The sequence below is a fragment of the Panicum virgatum genome, chromosome 2N (genome assembly GCF_016808335.1).
Source record: "Panicum virgatum strain AP13 chromosome 2N, P.virgatum_v5, whole genome shotgun sequence".
In the NCBI taxonomy this organism is placed as follows: Eukaryota; Viridiplantae; Streptophyta; class Magnoliopsida; order Poales; family Poaceae; genus Panicum; species Panicum virgatum.
Genome location: NC_053146.1, coordinates 48,656,785 through 48,676,500, shown reverse-complemented (window position 1 = coordinate 48,676,500; position 19,716 = coordinate 48,656,785). Strand labels below are relative to the sequence as shown.

Genomic DNA, 19,716 nt, shown 5'->3' with positions numbered 1-19,716 from the left:
CGCTAGGCAGTTGGTGGTGGATTTGCTTGCAGGGAGCTCGAGCGACGGGATTTGCATGCCGGCATGCAGAATTGATTAGCCAGAGTATTAATTGAGGTCGGAGTTAGAGCATCTCTAATAGACTAGGTAATAAAGATGGATATGTAAAAATGGAAAAGAGCTAGAAAAATCACCTTCCCACAAAATCGCTATCTTCCTCGGCTCGCTTTCTCTCTCTCTCGCCATCTTGTCTCCATCGCTAGCTTTTTTTTGTCGATCCTTCTCCACTTGCCATCCCTTCTTCCCGTGCGCCCGTTGCCCTCCCTGGATCCACAAAACCAAATTAAACCATGCGTCCTTATGCTTCTTTCACGCTTCGTTCGCTGATCTAGCTCACCACCTCGACATTGCCTTGCACACGAGCAGCTTCTCCATCTCCATTCGATATGCCCAGGCCAGGGGCGAAGCCAGATAAAAATGTTGCTGGGGTCTTTCCTAATTTTTGGCGGGGTCTTTACCTTTAAGAAACAGTCCAAAACAGTTATTAGCATTGATTTTGGAGAAATCCATCGGCGATGCAACCATGTAGCTCCGCCCCTGGCCCAGGCGCTCCGGTAGGTCGCCACTATTGGTAAGGATGGATTCGGATGTCTGGAAATCCGAATTATCCGTATTCATATTCGCTAAAAACGTAAATATGGATATTCGAATTCGTATTCGAATTGAATGTGGATGGCAAATGGAAAGCATCCGAATTCGATTATTAAATCCGGATTCGGATATCCGAATTTCTTTAGAATCCGGATCTGAAACCGGATGTATCCGCTATCCGCGAACAATTTTAGCCGCGCGCTCGCGCACCCGCCGCTCGCGGACTTCGCGCCTTTTCCTCCCGCTCGCGCCATCGCTTCGCGCCATGATTCCTCTGCCTGCGCGCGCAAAAATCCTTTACCCGCTAACCTTATAACCTTATCCATCCATGTACAGCTCCCATTTTCTCCTCATCCAAAGGCAAAAATTCCCCACCGTGCACCCTAACCCTACCTGCTCGGGCCCGGCGGCGGCGGCGTGACGGCCCGGCGGCAGCGCCGCGACGCCCCCGACGGCTGCTCGTCCTCTGGTCCTCCCACGGCTGCTGCTGCTCCTCCTCGTCCTCCCACGGCAGCTGCTCATCTCCCACGGTGGTCTAGTCTGCTGCTCCATTGCCTCGCCAGTGAAGGTCTGCGCTCTTACTTCCCCTCCAAATTTGTGCACCTACGGCAGCCCCTCCTCTGATTTCAAGGTGACATTTTTTATGTTTCTATGTTTGGATCTTGAACTTGGTGCCCTGTATGATGAACTACAGAGCATATATGGCCATTCATGTGAAAATGTGTTGATGTAAAATTATTTTTCTATATTTTTACCTCTTCTGATATGATGCTTGTTATGCTTGTGTGTTCTTGAGCAGCTGTGTCATGCTTCATGCTTTTATGTTGTTGAACTGCTGTTTGCCTAGTTAATCTTTGTGGTTTGCCAAAATATAGATAGAGTAGCTTGTTAAATTGTTGCAAAATTGACTAATGTATGCTTTAAATTTGAAAAAAAATATAGCTATAATATCAGATCCAATCTAACAAGCCTCTCTAATACTTAACCTCGTGTTTTAGAGAATTGGAATCAAAGGGACATGTGAAGCATATCAGTAACCATGGTTTCAAGAAACACAAGGTCGTCAAGAAATAACCAGGTATTTCATTTTTGAGGCAACCTTTCCCAAAAAATTAATCTATCAACTGGAATATGTAAATGGATTGAATCTATCAACTTTTACAAGAATTTTCAATATCAAATTTCTTCGTTGCAGAGGTCAGCGACATCTGTAAATGGAGGAGAACTAAATGGCATTGCTAATGCGAATGCAAGTGAGAGGGACATAGAGGTTAATATAGAAGCAAGTGGTGCAGCTAATGTTGTGACTGAATCTGAGGTTGCAGCAGGAGGAACTCCACCCACCAGAGTCAAGCGTGCAAAGAAGAAAACTTCACCTATTTGGAAGCATTTCACTGAAGTTTTTGTCAGGGTCTTATTATCCAACAGCAAACTTGTTCTTTTCTGAATTTTGTGAGATTAACCTCAAGATCACTGAGTGGCTCAAAAGCAGCAACAATTTCATTGTTTCCATGGCAAAGTCCATGAAGGAGAAATTTGACAAGTATTGGGAGATGAGCAATACTGCTCTAGCTGTTGCATGCTTCTTAGATCCAAGGTACAATATGAAGGTGGTTGAATTTTATTATACTGAGATGTCAGATGAATATGGATATGATGATATGTATGAATTCAAAAGAATTTTGAAAAATCTTTATGAATCTTGTGCCTCTATGTCCTGTTCTTCTACAACTAGCAATGTGCAACAAACTCAAGTTAGAACTGCTAGAAATGCTAGAACATCTCAGTGCTATGCAGACTTGAATGAGGAGCCAAAGAGAAAAAGATTAAGTTCATTTCTATACTTCTCAGTACTGTTTGCTTGCATGTCCAGTTGGTAGATTAGTTGTTGCTGATTTTTCCCATGTAATTGTTGTCTATTCTTTCAGATCCAAGTGATGTATCTTCAATCATTGATGATTTATCTGGTTTTAGTATTCATGATGATGTCGACCAAGATGTAGGTACATAAACTATTTAACTTGACTACATGATGTTAGTTTCGGATGCTCAGATTTATTTGTTTATACATATCATCATTCATGTTGTAGATACTTCTAATGCTGCTGACCACAATATCGACGGTGACAACATTGTGGAACTGGAAGATGTTTAGGATTGCTCTCTCTTTAGATATTCACTATTCCCTTTAGATTTTTTATTAGATAATTGTGTCAAATCTGTACATGTGTTATTAACAAATTAACAATTTTTTGTAGGCCATCAGAGGTGCTTGACCTTTTTGTGCTAGTTGTGCTACTGAGTACTACTACTGTTGTCTACTGCCAGCTCCTACTGATGACTGCTACCAGAAAACACTTTAGTTTTAGTTCACTTGAGTTGAATGTCATGTACTTTGTTATCTAATTTAACATTAATGGTCGTACCATTGTTGTTAAGGATGGATTTCACTTTGATTTGGTATGGTACTGTATGAAGAACCCATATTTTAGTTTACTTTGATCTATATAGTACTTTGATTTTAATTCGAGTTGGCTATCTATGAAGTTGACACTAATATCTTATTCATCTAGATTAAATTTTAGGAAAATAATTTCGAGTTGATTCTGAGTAAACATCCAAATGTGAATTCGAATTCGAACCATCCGTTTTGTATTCGTATTCGAGAAGATTCGGATTCGGATTCTTATCCGATCTGAATCCATCCATAACTGTTGGGCCCGTTCGCCAGCGCCCACTCAGTGCAGCAGCTGCGCGAGCCACAGAAGCGCGGTGGCGAGGGCCATAATCTTGCTGGGGAACACGTGCCGCCTAGCCCCAAACGACACGAGCCGTAGGTCCGCGCCACTACGCTGACGTCCTCCTCCCCGAACCGCTTTGGGAGTAAATATTAGGCGTGTTTAGTTTCGGCGCAAAATTTTTTTACATTGAAATCTTAATAATTTGAAGTATTAAATGAGGTCTATTTATAAAACTTTTTACACAGATGGATTGTAAATCGTGAGACAAATCTAATAATGCTAATTAATCCATAATTAATTAATAATTAGCGGATGGTTACTGTAGCATCACTGTTGCAAATCATGGATTAAGTAAGCTCATTAGATTCGTCTCGCGATTTACAGCCCATCTATGCAAAAAGTTTTGTAAATAGACTTCATTTAGTACTCCATGCATGTGTCGAAACATTTGATGCGACGTTTTTTTTTGCGTTTACGGGGTTTATGGGGTGGGAACTACAGGGCCTTAATGTTGCGCCTCACTCCATGTTGCAGCAGGCTGAGGCTGTGTTTAGTTCCATGATGGTGTAAACGCAAAAAAAAATTGCGACGAAATCTTGCTAATTTGAAGTACTAAATGAAGTTTATTTACAAAACTTTTTGCACAGATGTGTTGTAAATCGCGAGCTGAATCTAATGGTGCTAATTAATCTATGATTAATCAATAATTGGTGGATGGTTACTGTAGCATCACTGTTGCAAATCATGGATTAAGTAGGCTCATTAAATTCATCTCGCGATTTACAGCCCATCTATGCAAAAAGTTTTGTAAATAGACTTCATTTAGTACTTCAAATTAGCAAGATTTCTTCGCAAAATTTTGCGTTTTTGTATTTACGGGGTGGGAACTAAACAGGCCTGAGTGCTAACTACAAACTGGCAGCTCACTTTTCTTATCTCTCCTCCTCTCTCTCTCAAGTCTCATCCCACTATAAATATGATGTGGGACTTCATATCTGTATTATCCTATTATATATTATGGTCCGTTTGGGAGGGTTTCAGCTTCGTGCAAAAAGGGCGGAGCCGGAGCCAGAGCAGCCAGAACTGATTTTTATAACTCCACCTGCTCCACCTTCTCGCAGGTAAAGTCAATTTCGCGGCTTGGAATCACTCCACCTCCAGCACGTTTGAACGTTTGGTAGAACTCCAGCAGAAGATGCCGAGGAAGCCTGAGTTGGAACCCTATCAACAGACCCTATATTTGCTCTGAAAGGAACGGTTGCGGGCTGCCAATCTTTTGCGAGGGTGTGTGTGTTTGTGCATGGGCAACAGCGCGCTGCAGGCTCGAGCCTAGGCTGGAGCCGGAGGGGATAGGATCTGGGCATTTGGCTGGTATTCCTTGAAAGGAAGCGGTTGGACTGTGTGGGCTGGCGCTCGCACTCCCGGCTTTTGCTCCAGCCAAAAGTTGCTGCGGCGAGGATGCGTAGGCAGGGGCTCCTGCAGGCCGGGGCTGGGCACGGGCTGGGGCTGCGCCGGGGGGGGGGGGGGGGGGGGGGGGGCAGTGTGCAGTTTGACCGCCCAATGGAAACCGGCCCGTTGCTTCGGGTTGGAACGAGAGGGCATGCATACGACTACACGAGATAAACAGATAAGGGAAGGCCAGCCCCCATTGGCAATGGCAAGTTGGCGGCAGCCGTACGTGTATACCTACTTGCATTGCTGCTTGCGGCCAAAAGAGTACAGACCCAAATGAGAATGCAGTAACATCTTTATTTGAAGGATAAGAATGTCATCAATACTGTGCATTGAACTAATTGGATATATAGCTCAGAGTTTAAACATGTCAAGAATTTCACATGGAAATGAGGGAAAACAGGTGGTCTTTAAACACTGCCTAAAGTGCTTGAAAATCGATACTATCTGTGACTTGTCAATACATGGCCTCCGCATTTGACACGTACGCCACATCCGCAACCATAGGAGTATTTTGGGTACTTTGGACATGGATGAATTTGACGAGTGGCCTTCATTTTCAAGTTCATGGACCTGAATGACACTCAACTAGAAGGTTATTAGTGAATAATGACTGATCATGCATTTCATCCAAAAAAAGAATCAATGCCTTCAAAGTTTCAGCAAAGTTCCGGCGTTCAAAGACTACAAACTACTACTACTAACATGACGCTTTTGGCTATGTGGCCCCGGATTGGAATTGAACATGGCTAGTTTATCCTGGTAAAGCTTTGCAAATTACTCGCATCTAGCAAGCCGCCTCACTACATATACATTTTAAAATTTTGACACTACCAGTATACAGCCAATCATTGGTTCAATGGCCTCGGCATGCAGGCTGCTGTCGTGCAAAGGCAGCAGATGCCAGGCCAGCTCCTAGAAATGCTCCAACCAGCGGTCAAAGTGAACCCACAGGTTGTAGGACTAGGAGCCACCTGCCTTCCAAGTAGGAGTAAAATAGGGTCCCGGCTCATGATCGCTCCATGATGCCGGTCGTGCCCCTCCTTTCACGCCAACGGTGAGCCTGTCCGGTCTCCGGTCTCGGGGGCAAGGCGCGAAACAAAAGCACTGCGCTTGCTCGGCGAGCAACGCGGCGTCGCCCTCGGCTCTCCTCCCGTAGACCGTTGACCTCACTTAATTAGATTCCGTTTGGCATAACTTCAGCTTCTCCTAAAACAGCTGGTGAAGCAGTTTTTTTGATATTTAGCTGAAGTCGTTTTGAATAATGTTTGGCGAAATAGCTTTTTATTCTCGTTCTTTATAAGTGGATAAAAGAGGTGAAGCAAGTGAAGCTTGCATTTTTTGCTCCTCCTACATAGTATAAGCCTTTTCCAGCTTCACAATATGCTTTATGGATGAAGTTGTTGCATTTATACCTGTGTGTCACAACTTCAAGTGAAGCCCTACACTACTAGAAAAATGGCTTAAGGCACCGGTTGAAAGTGGCCTTTAGTACCAGTATCCCAAAAGCGGTACCTAAGGCTCGAGTCTTTGGTACCAGGTAAAATAACCGGTATCTAAGGTCTTCAAAATTCACGCAAAAAAATTCTTTGGCTGAGATTTGAACCTGCAACCTCTAGCCTTGCACGTTGCTCCTTTACCATCTCAGCTACATAGCAGTTTTGATTGAGAAGGAGATATTTTTCTTTTAAAGTAACTCATATAGATGAGCCTAAGGTACCGGTTGGTAATACAAACCGGTACCTAAGACTCCTAAGGTACCGGTTGGTAACACCAACCGGTACCTAAGCCTCGTCTATAGGTACTGGTTGGTGGTACCACCCGGTACTAATGTAAAAGTTACCACCCGGTATCTATGGAGAGCCTTAGGTACCGGTTGATAATACCAACCGGTACCTAAGGCTCATTCATAGATTCCATCCACCCCAAAAGTATCTAGCATAGGTAGCATAGGTACTGGTTCATCTTCATACCGGTATTTTTAGAGTGGACCTAAGGCTTGTTTTTTAGTAGTGCTATGCGTGAGGCTATTCAAGTAGTTGGGCCAAAGAGGATCTTAGGCCTATTCAAGTAGCTGTGCCAAAGAGGATCTTAGGCCCTGTTTGTTTACGATTATAATCAGCTTATCGATGGAAATAAGCGATCATCCCATCAAACGACTCGCTTATTTCCGCTTCTGTGGTAATCCGCTTCAGAGATTTGAACTACGAGAAGCGAGAATCAAGAAGTGAGAAAATCTTTGCATCTCCCGAACACGCTTAGATTATAAGCTAAGTGAAAACAAACAGGACCTTAGTTTACTACTCCCTCCATCCAGTTTTGATTGATATATTTCCATATGGCACAATGACCAAGGGCACCAAGTGTGCTTATTTATCTCATAAATGCAACATAAACTTTTGTTGGTCCTCTAATGTTTTAACTAGGAACTCCTCGTTTCTATTGTTATTTATTACCACAACCCATATCAATAGCAAATATAGCTATCATTTTTGAAAATTTGAAGTTTTGAAAAAAAAATCACTAGCAGATGTTGCGGTCAATCCCGTAATAGTCAATTGCGGATGATGATGCAGCTGACCCGAGGTTGATTACTTGCAAATAAAAGCTAGCTGTTTTGTCTTGCGTGGGAGAGAAGGCCCGCAGTACCTCGGGAATAGGGATGGCAATTTTACCTGCGGGTGCGGGTACCCGCGGATATCTGACCCGACGGGTGAGGATATGGGTATGAAATTTTACCTACAGGTATGCGTATGGGTATAAGATTTTATTCGCGGGTAGAGCGCGGGTAAAATTTTTTACCCGCGGGTACCCATCGGGTACCCGAAATATGAAAAATAATCTAGTGATCTCATATCATTAATAAATTTTATGTCTCATTTTCTTGTGATTGTATGAACTAAATAGACGAATAGTGAAATTGTGTGAAGTAATAGATGTGAAAATGACATTGACATTTTGCTTATTATTTGTAGTGAAGCGTATGATCATTGTTGTATTTTTTAATGAAATACTTAACTAGAATTCAACGCATTTATTTACATACAACTACAAAATAGATGTTAAAAATAAGAAAAAAAATGGTGCAAGATAATCCATTTAGTTCTACTAATGCTTTGCGTTCGCTTATATGGATGATAAATTCAAAATATCATAATCAATATGACCAAATGATAGGTTATTTATGCTATTATTAAAATACTCGATGGGTACCCGAAACCCGACCCGTACCCGGTGGGTACGGGTATAAAATTTTACCTGCTAGATTTCGCGGGTACGGATATGCCTTATAGTTTCGGTTATTGTCGCGGGCGGGTATTTGCTCTACCCGCACCTTATCCGACCCGTTGCCATCGCTACTCAGGAACGCGACAAAAGTGTGTAGTGCCCGTGGCCGCGAATCAAATCCCGACGTGAGATCACACACAAGAGGTAGAGCAAATTCGGTAAGGGGCCGGGCAGAGGACCCTGACACCCAAGAACACAAGTGGTTCACGAGTTCAAAACGTAATCCTCCTCTTACACGGCGCTGGGGATATCACCCCCTATCCGCTCTCACTGACCCGCAGGGTCCACACACACACGCTTCCTCCTTCAGTCGACGTATCTTCCTGGGGCATGACATCTCCCCCCGCCGAAGAACCGGCTTGACCCCAAGCCAGAGCCGTAGGAAAACGATCCTTGATCACGTAGAAGTCTTCCCAGGTTGCTGATGCTTCTGGAATGTTGGACCATTTGACGAGAACTTGCGGAACAGCAGCATTTCCCTTCTTCACCAGGCGCCGGGACAATACCTTCTCCGGCAACACATCAGAGGCCTGTAAATCCACCTGAGATGGAAGATCAGTGTATATTGGAGTATAATCTGGATGGAAAGGTTTCAACTGGGACACATGAAAAGTAGGATGAATAAGACTAGCAGGTGGGAGGTCCAGCTTGTACGCGGTGGTACCCACACGTTCTAGTACTGAAAAGGGGCCATAGTACTTTAGTGCCAGCTTAGGGAACAGCCTGTTCACGACTGAGGTTTGAGCATACGGTTGCAGCTTCAGCAATACTTGATCACCAACCTGGAACTCCACATTGGTCCTGTGAAGGTCGGCATGCTGTTTCATACGAAGCTGAGCGCATGCTAGCTGATCACGCAATAGACCGGACTGCACTTGCCTGTCAGTGACAAACTCAGCAATGGAGGCCGGTGGGCAGACTGTGGCATCCACCAAACCGCCAACCATTGGATCATAGCCATATAATGCTCTATATGGTGTACATCCCAAGGAAGAATGAAAAGTTGTATTATACCAGAACTCGGCCTGAGGCAGCCATGCTTTCCACTGTCGAGGAGCAGCACTAATGGAACATCGAAGGTACATTTCCAAACACTGATTGTCTCTCTCTCTGTTTGCCCATCCGTTTGGGGGTGATAAGCTGTACTTAACTTCAACTGCACTCCCTTCAGTTTAAACAGCTCAGTCCACACATGACTTGTAAACACCTTATCCCTGTCTGAAACCATAGACTGTGGCATACCATGGAGCTTGATGACATTATCATATAACACCTTGGCCACTGACAATGCAGTATAGGGGTGTTTGAGAGCCATGAAGTGAGCATACTTGGTAAACCTATCCACCACCACAAGGATCACACTATAGCCATCCACTTTAGGAAGTCCTTCCACAAAATCTAGGGAGATGTCTCTCCAGGCACCTAGAGGTATGGGCAAGGGTTGCAGTAAACCTGCAGGGTGAGTATTGGTATGTTTAGCCTGTTGACATAAACCACATTGCTGGACAAAAGAAGTCACATCTCTCTTCATGCTTTTCCAAGAAAACATCCTGTTCACTCTATGAAAAGCGACCTTCTGCCCTGAATGCCCCCCAATAGGACTAGAATGTAGGGTTGAGATAATTCTGGTTTGAACTGCTGAGTTTTGACCCACCCAGATTTTTCCTTTGTGTCTGATTAAGCCATTTTCCAATGAAAAACCCTGATCATTAGGACTAGCCAAAACCAATTGAGCCAATAAGGATTGAGCCTCTTTATCAATAACATAGGAGTTGAGGACCTCCTGGAGCCATTGTGGCTGAACAAGAGAAATAGCCTGTAAAGCCAATAGATGTCCCACCCTGGACAAGGCATCAGCAGCCATGTTTTCCTTTCCTTTGCAATAAACAACTTTGAACTGGAGACCCATAAGATGAGTCATAGCTTTCCTTTGCAAGTCAGAGTGTAGATTTTGCTCAGACAAGTAGGCCAAACTCTTGTGATCTGTTCTAATGGTAAACTCTTGCCTTTGTAAGTATTGTCTCCATTTTTCCATCGCCATAATCAGGGCCAGAAACTCCTTCTCATAAATAGATTTGGTCCTATGAGATTCCCCCAGAGCTTTGCTAAGATAGGCAATAGGTCTGTCCTTTTGCATTAAAACTGCACCAATGCCAATGTCAGAAGCATCTGTCTCTACTACAAAACTTTCCTTGAAATCAGGCAAAGCTAGCACAGGAGTGGTCACCATAGCTTGTTTCAATTTGTCAAAGGCAATCTGAGCATCAGGAGTCCACTAAAATTGTCATTTTTGCAACAGTTGGGTCAGTGGTTTAGCCAAAGAACCATACCCCTTCACAAACCTCCTGTAGTAGCCAGCAAGGCCCAAAAAAGCTATGACATCAGTGACAGATTGTGGGACAGGCCAGGCTAACACAACTTTGATCTTATCCTCAGCTGTAGCCACCCCCAATCCAGAAATGACATGCCCCAGGTACTCCACCCTAGGTTGAGCAAAAGAACATTTGCTTTTCTTCATGTATAACTGATTAGCCCTAAGGACTTGCAATACTTGTTCCAAATGAGACAAATGACTATGTAAATCAGGACTATAAATCAGAATGTCATCTAAAAATACCATCACAAATTTTTTGAGAAAAGGTGCCAATACCTCATTCATGACACACTGAAATGTTGCAGGGGCATTAGTTAAGCCAAAGGGCATCACCTTAAACTGATAGTGGCCTTGATGAGTTTTGAAAGCTGTTTTATACTCCTCTGCTGGCTTCATTCTAACTTGGTGGTACCCAGATTTCATATCTAGTTTGGTGAAGAAATGGCTACCAGCTAATTCCTCAATGATCTCTTCTATCAATGGCATAGGAAACTTGTTCTTTATGGTCAAGTCATTTAATCTTCGATAGTCTACACAAAATCTCCAGCTACCATCTTTCTTTTGGATGAGTAAAACAGGTGATGCAAAGGGACTTGTACTAAGTACTATCAAACCCGCAGACAACATTTCCCTAACCTGACGTTCTATCTCATATTTATGGAGAGGAGAATACCTGTATGGCCGAGCATTAACTGGCACAGCATTGGGTAGCAACGGGATAGTATGATCATACACTCTTTCAGGTGGTAGTGTCTTGGGATCCTCAAACACATCCTGATATTTGGCTAACAACTGCTCCACTTGTGGACATGTAGCAGGAGCTTCAGATGTGTCAGGAGAAGTGACCACCACCATTGCCCAGATATCATTTCCTTTCCACCATTTGTACATCTGTTCAACTAACAACTGAGTGAGTACTGCAGAAGGAAGTCTAGTGCCTTGTAAAGTGACCTGGGTAGTACCTTGAGTAAAATGGATAGATCTGTTGCCCCAATCACAGGTCATAGGATTGTTAGAAGTAAGCCAATCAAACCCCAGGATTGCATCAAAGGCACCTATATCCAAAACCTTTATATCTGAACACAAAGTGAAGCCATCACACCACCACTCATCTGAGGAACCCAGTGATCAAAAATCAACATTTGGCCATTGGCCAGTTTAACTCTAGTAGGAGTTGTAGGGACTGGAATGATTCCCACTTGCTGTAAGAACTGAGCACTAACAAAACTATGTGTACTGACACTGTCAACCAGAGTAAGCATGACTTTGTTCTTGACCAGAGCCCTAAGCTTCAGGGCATGTCCTTCCTCAGTGCCAGCCAAAGCATTCAAGGATAATTGACCAAACTCATCTGTGAGAGAGTCTTCTAACTCCAATTGTGCCACCACCTCTTCAGAGAGAGGAGCATCCAATCATTCACCACTAAGGCATTCACTTGTGCTTTAGGTCTCTGAGAACAGACTGCAGCATGAGATGGATCAAACTTATCCCCACAATAGTAACAGAGATTATTTGTTTTTCTATGATTCAGCAATTGTCTCTCTTTACTGACTACTGGATTGGTAGTAGATGACTTAAACTCAAATTTACCAGGAGCATAGGATTGCTTGTTTGGAGAAAAGAACCTTTGTGGTTTCTGTTTACCTTTCTCTAGAACCTGTTGCTGCACTTTGGCCAAGAGAATAGCTCGATCAAGGGTTTGTGGTAACTGACCTTGTACTGCAGCAGCAGCTATCTCATATTTCAAACCTTTGATGAATTGGGAGACAAAGAACAGGTCATCATAGCCATCATGATGCATGCAGATTTCAAACTGTAAATTCTCAAAAGCTGTGGCATACTGTTCTACTGTGGAAGTCTGAGTAAGATCCAGTAACTCACTAATAGCATCACGATAATCAGAGGCCCCAAATTTGTCTTCTACAACAGCAATAAACTTTGACCACACAGTGAGACCATACTTTTTCTTATACACTTGTAACCACTTAGCAGAATTATCATCCATATGGAGAGATGCAAAGGTAGCTTTCATAGCCTCAGGTACACTATATAACTGAAAGTAGTCCTCACACTTGGATTTCCAGATCCGGGGGTTAGAGCCATCAAAACGGGGAAAAGACAACTTGGGGGCAGTCGGTTTCATTTGGCGAGTAGGATCAGTATGAGCAAACGAATGACCTCTAGCACGATGAGAAGGGCCAGTATCAGGAATAGTACCTGATGGACCAAGATGGAAAGGATTATCGACTGAAGCATCAGAATCAGTTGGACTTGGCGGTTCACGATCCGGGCGACGAGAAGAATCCAGGGTCATCCGAGCCACTGCGGCTCCAGTGGTCTCGATCTGCTTTGCCAGGATTTGTTGATCTTTCATCATTTGTTCCACCACTTTGTTTGTCATGTCATACTGGGTTTCCAGCTGGATCTGGGTACTGAGGATGTCGTCCACTCGCGTGAAAAGCAACTCAAAATTCTCCGCGACGCGGTCCCAACGCAGGCGGTCCTCGCGCAGCGCTTCCTCCATTGCAGAAAGAACAAACTGAGTCTGGATCGAAGGCTTGGGCGGTGCCGTGGCTGATCCTTCTCTGAAACGCCGGGCAAGCCAAAGCAGAGGGCGGAAATGAATTTGGGCGAGATCCCGAACTAGACTAAAACCTAAGCGGCGCGAAGACGAATTGGAGTGGCCGACGGCGCCGGACTGGCTAACCGGCGATATGCAGTGGCTGCCGCCGACTGGGAGTCGGTGGGCGGGGCGGGGATGCCGGAATCGGAGTGATCGCCGTCGGCGCAGACCGTGTTCGTCGATGTGACAAAATCGATCGAGAATAGGATCGCGAGAGGAGAAAAAATTAAAGCAAAAGGCCGAGGAAGGATGAATCTGATACCAATTGTAGTGCCCGTGGCCGCGAATCAAATCTCGACGTGAGATCACACACAAGAGGTAGAGCAAATTCGGTAAGGGGCCGGGCAGAGGACCCTGTCACCCAAGAACACAAGTGGTTCACGAGTTCAAAACGTAATCCTCCTCTTACACGGCGCTGGGGATATCACCCCCTATCCGCCCTCACTAACCCGCAGGGTCCACACACACGCGAAAACGGAAATCACACCTGTACGCTTTCTCCTTCAGTCGACATATCTTCCTGGGGCATGACAAAGTGCGGCCTTCTCGCTCTGATCCTACTTGCATTGGATGATCATTTGGCCTCCTCCAGCGGTTGCCGTTGGCACCGGCGAAGTCGCCAGCCGGTATAGGAGCAGCACTATATGGAAATCTGTGCGCGTGAGGTGAAAGTGCTCTCACTAGGCGGCGAGTGTGGCCCTAACACAGATGTTTTTTTACTGTTTATCGAGTTAAACAAATTATTTAGCTGGCGACGTTGACTCCCGTTGGAGGAGGCCTTGGAGCATTGGCCTTGTTTGGTTCGCGCTACAATTGTAGCACGCTAGGAATAGTAACAACTTTGACCCACTAATTACGATGTCAAACAAAGTCAGTTTACAAAACCAACTTCAGAACCCCGCGCTAGTGACCCTGAAGAATCTAATGAGGTCTTTGACCGCACGATTAGAGGATGATTACTGTAGCATCACTGTAGCTAATCATCGATTAATTACCATCATTAAATTCGTCGCGAAAAGTTACACCAATCCATAAAAAATATTTTGCAAATAGACTTCATTTAGTACTTCATGCATGCGAGATTCTCTTCTCGGAAAAATGTGCGCGCTAGTTTTGTTGCCAAACCAAACAAGACCATTGGATCGATGCTCCCTGCTTTTAGCCTTTGATCCGTCAGCAATTTCGTTTCTCTTTTTTTTTTTGAGCGGGACGATCCCGTGGAGAACTTTTCTACCACAACGTGCCAGGTGGCAAGATCGATCTATACCATTTTATTCGTATCCGCCCGAGCAACTGCTGCTGGTGCGGCCTATTGGGCTAAATTTGTTGGCAGTTTCCCAAGAAAGTGACAGACTGAGAACTAGGCCCAACTACCAAGACTTCGCTAGGCCGATTTCCTCCTCTGTACTATCTTTGCCTTGAGAGGAGCCCATAGTATATGCTTGGTAGCCTGAATATGGGCTGAGCTCGTCGGTGGGTCACGCGGAGCCCAACAACGACGGAAACGGCAGTCTCTGCTTGCTGGGCCGTCGAGTAGAACGTGGCGAATCTTCGGAGATCGGCGCCGAGTTGCGAGGCAGAGGAGCGCTCGGCGTCGAAGCCGACCCCAGTCGTCGATCGTGTGCCTCTCCGGCAAGGTAGTGACTGTCTGACTGGTGATGAGGCACAGTTTGCCAGGGACGGTGACGGGCGCGCGCGAATAACTTGGAGCCTCTGATGATGTGCGTGCCGGTGGCACGCCAAATCTGACAAGAGGTTTTTGAGGAGGAGCTTCGGCCGGACGCCGGAGTTAGCACACGAAGTTACAAACCTTAACTTGATGAACTCGAAGAAATCCTCGGAACCGATTCATCATACATGGGAGATTCAGAGGAGACACGGGATATGATGGTCAAGGATACACTGTCAATTTCACTAGAGCAAACAAATGAAAATCCGCGGCGGCGGCACCCATGGCAGGGCTCGACCTTGCAGAGGAGGCAGCCGCCATACACACCTTACATAGATCACACACAGAGGGATACAGAGCCCATGAATTGATAGAGTACGTACAAGAAAGCAAAGCTTTAAGCAAGCAAGCGCTCGATCAAGCAGTTGTTCTTATTTTTAGCGGGGACAGGCAGATGGTGGCGTGCTGCTGCTAGCCCATGGCTCTCGCCGCCGCCCGGCCCGCCCGGCCGCCACCTGCGTCGACCAGCTCAGTAGGCGACGATCTTGAGCCCGAGGTTCTTCTGCGCGAACTCGATGAGGCCGTCCACCTCGCTGTCGTCGATGTAGCCGTCGCCGTCCGCGTCGGCGTAGCTGATGCCCTGCCTGCTCCGCCACCCCGTGAACCGGGCGCGGATGGCGCGCATGGCGCGCCGCAGCTCGTCGCGGCTGATGCGCCCGTCGCGGTCCGTGTCGAACCGCCGCAGCCACTCCTTGAACTCGTCCACCGTCATGTCCGCGTCCAGCGAACGCGTCGCCACCTGCATGTTCCGGATCGCCATTGTATCGAGCTTCTATGTAATGTGTTGCCTGGCTATGCCTATGTGAAGCAACTTGTTGAGCCCTGTTGTCCTTTATATATAACGCAAGCCTCTGGAACCCGCGACCGGCCGGCCGGTCGAGCAAAACGCGCCGTCACTGTTCATTCACCTTACGTTTTCCACGATTATTCCCCAGCTCGACCGTAGCTTTTTTGCAGTTAGCTTATTCGGTACGCGCTCAAGGCTGTAGCTTTACACGTACCCTCGATTCTTTCCAGGCTCAGATATGCTCGATATCGATGCCGGCCGGCAAGTAGCTCGTCGATCGACCTCCACGTCGTCCAGGCAGAATATAGCTAGCTCGATCGCCGGAGCCGGAGGGATCGATCTTCGTCTCCGCTCGTCAGCTAGCGTACGTTCGCTGCTCCTAGAGAATGGTGGAGCAAGAATCCGCACCAAGTGGCGTGGCGAGAAAGAACGACGAAAGGTTGCAGATGCAGTTGGTTGATGTGCGTGCGAATGGAATCGGGTAAAGGCCGTAAGCTGCGTGCAAGAGGTATAAGGACGGGCAGCCACACAATGTGGGGAATCTGAAAGCAGAGAATAGGATGTATATATACAAATATATTTTCCACCCAAAAAAATAGATGGAATAGGATGCCGATCAGGCCTGTATTATTGCCCTCGCTTTTAAAACTCGGCAACCATATCGTGTCAGGTTTCAACTTGGCATGCGCTACATCAGGCTTGTGCTGACTTTTCAGATTTTTTGGTCGTGTTTCAGTGCACGGATTGTCCCTCGCCAGAATGGCGTAACTGCGAAATTGCATTTACAGATGTGGCCAGCAGTGTTAATCTGTGAGAGCGTCCTTTTGGGAGCACTAACTAATTTTGCCAATATGACTTCTTTGAACACATGGACACTTGAAAACAAAGGACAAACAAGTAACAAATGGCGCAACTGGGTGGGCAATACGGAACGAGCAGAATCTCCCTACCCTACAAAGCTGAACAATACAAGAAAATAGTGAGGAGATGGTCAAGGCGAACTTCAAAAGGCTGGCCAAAGATAATAAATATGCAAAGGATGGAATAGGATTCCAAGATTAGGCATGCACTATGTAGAGTTGTGTAGAAAATCTCTAATTATATTAAATTAACCCATTAAATAAATTTGCATAACCAAGACACTATGATCCTCAACTGAGTCTTGCTGGACCTTTGGATCTCTAATGAGCTCAGATTTTTTTTCTTACTTGGGTACACAAATTATTTCAAATATATGATGTTATTTCACGATTAATGTTCATCTTCGTGGTTTCCTAAAAGAAAGAATCTGTGTGGCGATCTCACCATGGCGGTTTGTTGATTCTCCATGCTGAATTTTTCTTTAAATATAGACGCTCACATACATGTATGTACAATCACCTCTATGAATAATACACACAATCCTACCTCCGAGGGACTGAGCTGGCATATCTTAAGATTAACGAAGTCACAACAGACAACTTGCTATCGACACTACGTCGCCTACCACTGTAAGTATAACGCTGGTTAAATCATATAATAGATTTCACTTGCCTCGAGTCAGAGTGCTACCACACGAAACTTAACAGGTGAGCTCAGTTCACCCCTGCTCAATTAACTGAAATATAAAACGAACTGCTCAATTAACTGAATATAAGGCGGAGGATGGGGGGCGGACGTGGCGGCATGGGCCATGCATCTCAGCAACTACTTTTTCATTGATCCTAGAGCGTCTCATATTCTCATCAGCAAGCTGCAGAAAGTTGTGATAGTTTTAGAGCTGTTGAGCTAAATGAGCGTTTGTTTGAATCCGGCCCTCTTATTCTGGATGTGATTTGCACACATAACATATTTATTGATGCTTAGATTAGAGTCAGTCTTGGAAAGGATTATAAATAAGGGGCAGACTGCCTTTCTCAAGGGGAGAAACATTATGGAAGGAACAATGAGTTTACATGAGGTAATACATGACACAAAGGCTAAAAAGAAAGATGGTTTAGTCCTTAAACTGGACTTTGAGAAGGCCTATGACAAAATAAACTGGGACTTCTTATTTGTTTGTATGTTCCAAAGGGGTTTCCCAGAAAGATGGTGCAAGTGGGTAAAAGAGATAGTCACAAGTGGTACCCTCAGTGTAAAAATTAATGATAGGTTGGGACCTTATTTCAAAAGTGGCAAAGGAGTAAGGCAAGGAGACCCTCTATCTCCTTTGTTTTTTAATATAGCAGCTGATGTGCTAGCCAAAATGATGGCTATGGGACAAAGAAATCATCTGATTCAAGGTCTGATCCCAGATTATATTGAAGGAGGCCTAGCCCTTCTTCAATATGTAGATGACACAATCCTGTGTGTGCAAGATGATATGGAAATGGCCCAGAATGTGAAATTGCTTCTCTACCTCTATGAAAGTATGTCTGGTTTAAAAATAAATTTCAACAAAAGTGAAGTGATAATGGTTTCCCAAGACAGTGGAAAAACTTTAGGCTATGCCGAAATGTTCAACTGTGCCACAGGGAGCTGGCCTATTAAGTACCTTGGTGTTCCTGTCCCTGAGAATAGAATCCAAATTGCTAACTGGCTCCCCTTAGTGGAGAAAGTTTCCAAAAGATTGGACGGTTGGAAAGGTGGAATGCTGTCTTTGGGAGGACGGCTGACTTTGTTGAATGCTTGCCTCAGCAGCATTCCCATTTATAGCATGTCAATGTATTTACTGCCCAAGACAATTTTGAAAAAAATTGATTGTATTAGGAAAAGATTCTTCTGGCACAAGGGGGGTGGCTTGAAAAAGAAGTATCATTTAGTTAAGTGGAAAAGAATTTCCCAACTTAAGATGAAAGGTGGCTTAGGTGTCAAAGACCTTCAGAAAATGAATATTAGTCTTCTTTGTAAATGGTGGTGGAAGCTAGAACAGAAGGATGGACTCTGGCATGAAATAGTAAGGAAGAAATACATCAAGAATTCTTGTGTAGCTCTTCTTAAAAAGAAACCTACCAATTCCCCTGTGTGGAATCAGCTACTTTCTGTGAGAGATATCTATATTGCTGGGAGAAAGATGATGGTGGGGAAAGGAGATCAAACTAGCTTTTGGAAAGATATTTGGGTGTGTGGATCCTGTCTGAAGGATAAATTCCCACAGCTTTTTGAAATCTGCAATGAGACTGAGATCACGGTTGAAAAGGCTGTAAGTCAGCATTGGCATTTATCTTATAGGAGATGGCTAGATGAAAGCCTGCAATACCAACATAGGAAAATGAAAGACCTTTTGGCATCCTTCGCAGCTAACAATGAAAAAGATAAGCCTAAATGGGCCTGGGAAAACTCTGGTGCCTTCTCGGTGAAATCAACTTATGCTCACTTAAGTAGGAACGAATTTGGTGCTCATTACAAGTTGATCTGGAAGGCAAAACTCCCCCTCAAAATCAAAATTTGGCTTTGGCTAATCTAGCTAGGCGAAACTGGTCTGGGGACCTGCACTGCCGCTTTTGCAATGAGTTGGAAACCATTGACCATCTTTTTTTCGATTGCTTTATTGCAGGATATATCTGGAGTTTGGTGGCGTTTGTTCTAGGAGCAACCCATAGACCTACTTCTTTTGGCCAATTTTGGCATTGGATTGCAACTTCTCTTCCTAATGGAAAACAGTTTTATATGATTGGCTTGGCTGTCATTTGCTGGGCAATTTGGACGGCCCGAAACAAAAGTTGCTTTGAGAACAAGTTAATCAGATCACCTACGAAAATTGTGTGCTCAATGAGCTCCTTTCTAAATTACTGGGCAGGTTTACAAGCAGGGCAAAACAAGGAAGATCTGGAAGCCGCGCAGGGGTCCTTCTGAAGACGGCACTGCACTTCCACACCCAGGCGGCCGGCGATGATGCAGGGATGGTTCTTCTTCAGTGATCGGTTTCGTCACCTTCGTGTCAAGCTGGAGATTTCTGCGTGGAGACTGTTTTGGTTATCCTCTGTTTTTATTTCTGAACTTGTTTCTCTGCTTGTTAGCATCTCGTTCGTTATGTCTGAACTTTGTACGCACGCTGGTTCCTAGTGGCTGAACTCTTCAGACTCTGTAATTTCGTTGCTCCCGTGGTAATGAAATTCGGGCTTGGCCCTTGCT

The 19,716-nt window shown here is 44.9% G+C and overlaps 1 protein-coding gene across 1 annotated transcript; it reads right to left on the bottom strand.

Annotated features, from left to right (window-relative positions):
• Nucleotides 1-14,982: 14,982 nt before the first annotated feature.
• LOC120660886 (polcalcin Phl p 7-like) lies at nucleotides 14,983-15,727 on the bottom strand. Its single transcript, XM_039939548.1, has one exon. It carries the CDS (start codon nucleotides 15,595-15,597, stop codon nucleotides 15,307-15,309), a length of 291 nt encoding a protein of 96 aa, XP_039795482.1. The 5' UTR covers nucleotides 15,598-15,727; the 3' UTR covers nucleotides 14,983-15,306.
• Nucleotides 15,728-19,716: the final 3,989 nt, after the last annotated feature.